This window comes from Pteropus vampyrus, unplaced genomic scaffold (assembly GCF_000151845.1).
Source record: "Pteropus vampyrus isolate Shadow unplaced genomic scaffold, Pvam_2.0 Scaffold40, whole genome shotgun sequence".
Taxonomy (NCBI): domain Eukaryota; kingdom Metazoa; phylum Chordata; class Mammalia; order Chiroptera; family Pteropodidae; genus Pteropus; species Pteropus vampyrus.
Window position 1 is genome coordinate 5,258,156 of NW_011888821.1, and position 2,749 is coordinate 5,260,904.

General features: G+C 60.4%; 1 protein-coding gene across 1 annotated transcript in view; it reads left to right on the plus strand.

Annotated features, from left to right (window-relative positions):
- The window catches only part of LOC105290966 (sorting nexin-29-like), a 161,844-nt gene extending 160,207 nt beyond the window's left edge, over window positions 1-1,637 (plus strand). The window contains exon 5 of the mRNA XM_011358425.2: window positions 92-1,637. Coding sequence (XP_011356727.2) covers window positions 92-224 — 133 coding nt within the window. The 3' untranslated portion in view covers window positions 225-1,637. The remainder of the gene's footprint in view (window positions 1-91) is intronic.
- The last annotated feature ends 1,112 nt before the right edge of the window (window positions 1,638-2,749 follow it).

The following is a 2,749-nucleotide window of genomic DNA, read 5'->3' on the forward strand; positions in this document are numbered from 1 at the left end:
CTCCTGCCGTGCTCCCGCGGGGCTTGTTGCCCCGCAGCCATTTGCACTGGGAGCCCCGGCTTAATGAGATTCTCCCTGCTCTGTCTTACAGTGACATCGCCCCTCCCGGAGAGCCGCTGAACAAGAACAGCCGGCCCAAAGGGCCTTCCCGCTTCCCCAAGCTTTCCCGCGGTCACCCCCGGGAGACGACGCGCAACATGGAGCCCCAGAGCGGCGACCTCTGACCTCGACGGAATCCCAGATTCGGACCCTACGTGCCACACCAGCTGCCTCCGCCCCAGCCACTCTGCATCCAATCTGGCCACGGCAGCTGGCCCTTTACACCGTGGAGCGACCACCACATCCTCCTGGTGAACCCAGAGAGCACACCGTCCCTGCTGGTCACGTGACGTCTGATTAAACTGGTCAGAGAGCGAAGCAGCTCCTAGATGACACATGGACACAGGGGCCCCACTCTCCCAGGGTCCGCCCTGAGCGGCAGGGCCGTCCATGCCCCGTTCCGCTAGCCGGCGGCCAGTGGGAGGGTGGGCGCCCGGTCGGGCTTGGAGCCCCAGCGGGATGCACAACTTCCGTGGTTCTTTGGGTCAGAAAGTTCACTCGGAAACAACCTTGACTCTTTCCCACGTGGGAATTAGAATGACTGTTACACTCTTACTCTTTTTAATGTAATCGCCTGCTACAACTTACGGCCATGTGGGGCGGGGCATGGGGGGCCTTGCTCCTCTCCATTCTCCTTTCCCCTGGTGGTCATTAGACACCCTAGTCATCGCCACCGTGGCCAGCAGTAGCTCTGCCATCCCTCCTCCAGCACCTTCGTGCGAAGGGGCCGGGACAGATGCCGAACTGTGGCTCTTGGAGCATGTCCCCTACCTCCCCGTAACTGGCTTCTGGAAGGACCAGCCCACATGGGAACCCTGAGGCCCCCTGGGCCCTCTTGTACCTTTGGCAGGCTTGAAGGGACCTCACCCATCCAGGCTGGCCATCGGCAGCAACCTGGCGACCCTGTGTTCAGAGGCCTGGGCTGTCCAGGAATCGATGGCCTTGGCCTCACCAGCCAGGAGGCCTCAAGGTCGTGAGAGAGACTCAGCTCTGGTCGCCTGAGGCTTTGGGGCCTTGGTGTGGCTCTCTGAGCTTGGACAGTGTCCACTCTGAACAGATCATGACTGTCCCCTAAAGACACAATTCGCAGTACGCCCTCTGCCTCCCAACACGCTCAGTGTGAGCAGGACCCTGTGTGACCCCGACTGAATCCTCTGTCCCCCCAGCTCAGGACAGGCCCTGTTGACAGGGGGAGCAGGGTAAAGACGAGGGCGTGGCAGCCCCAGGCCCCTCCACCCACCCTGCGGCTCAGACGGCCTCCCAGGCCAGGGCACTGTCGCCCACGCTCGGCCGCTGAGGCATTTACGAGTCGCATGTTCTGGGGGAAGTACTTAGAAGGGGTGAAATGGACTACGTGAGAATCGGTTTGACCTGAGGTAGAGACGTAGGGAACGTAAACGTGTGTGAACGGTGGTGGAAAGCTCACCTGTCCTCCACCTGGAACGTTCCCGCTCATCAGCTTAAACCCGGTGGACAAACTGGGAGAACAGCGACCATTTCCCTGGATGGAGGAAGACTCTGGGAAAAGTCAGCTAGGCTTACGCTGTGCTCCCGTGAGCCAGGGCCCTCGGCCAGGGCAGTTGAGGAAAAGCTGAGCCGACGTTCAGCCAGGGGAGCCGACGGGCCTGCTATCCTCCGTGGCTGGAAGCGGGAGTGTGTGTGGCAGGGGGACGCTGCTGTCAGCGCGCGAGTGTCTGAGGACCACGGGGGGACGCCGAGTTCTCGAGAGGCAACATGGCTTTTCCCTTTCCAGTTTGCCGATTTGGCCAGTTCCGAGTCCCAGGCCGACGGGGCCACCTCAAGCTCACACTGCCCCGTACCCCGCCTCCGCCTCCGCCTCGGTTCACTCGGCCTCCGTTGTCCTCCGGTCCCAGCTGACAGGCTGACCCGGCACTGCTGGGCAGCGGAACCTGCCCCCGCGGCCCCTTTCTGTGTGTTAGCCCCAGCCCCGGACCAGGGCCCGGGTTCTGAGCGGCCTCTCCTGGAACCTGACCCGCAACAGTCTGAGCGTGAATCTGGCCTCGCCGTCCCCAGGCCCGCCCCCTCCAGCAAGCTGCTGTGACTTCCTGCACCGAGTTAGGAAAAAAAAAAAAACACAAAGCAAAATTAAAAAAGAGAGGGCCCCAGGGCCACAACGGTACAGAGGCTGAGCCAGGAGAAGCAAGTCCACACTCGACCTGTATTTAAAAAGGAGAAACCCTGTCTCCCCACTTTTTAATGGACTGTAAAAGCATGTTTCTAGGGGCCACACGGAGCCATCGGGCTGCTTGCTCTCTGCACCCACTTTCTGTGATCACGCAGAAACCTTGGAGTCACCTTCAACATACAGACACCCCCTCTCATTTCAGCTCAGATATGCACGTGACACGCACATGGCAGCAACTCCTCAAAGCCTTAACTTTTGAATCACAGTAGATATTCTGCAATGATTTAATCCATTCAGCTGCTCAAAATGTGGCGGGTCCTGCTCTGCAGCGTGATGGACAGACTTAGGGGAGACCCCCCCAGCTCCTCGAGAAAGAAGACAACCACCCAGGTCCAGGGAGGTCCAAGCTGAGACCTGGGGCACAAAACGCCACCCCTTTAGGACGTTCATCTGCCCTCCGACCCGGATCCGATGCAGGCTGCCGTCCCCTCTCCGATTACCCGC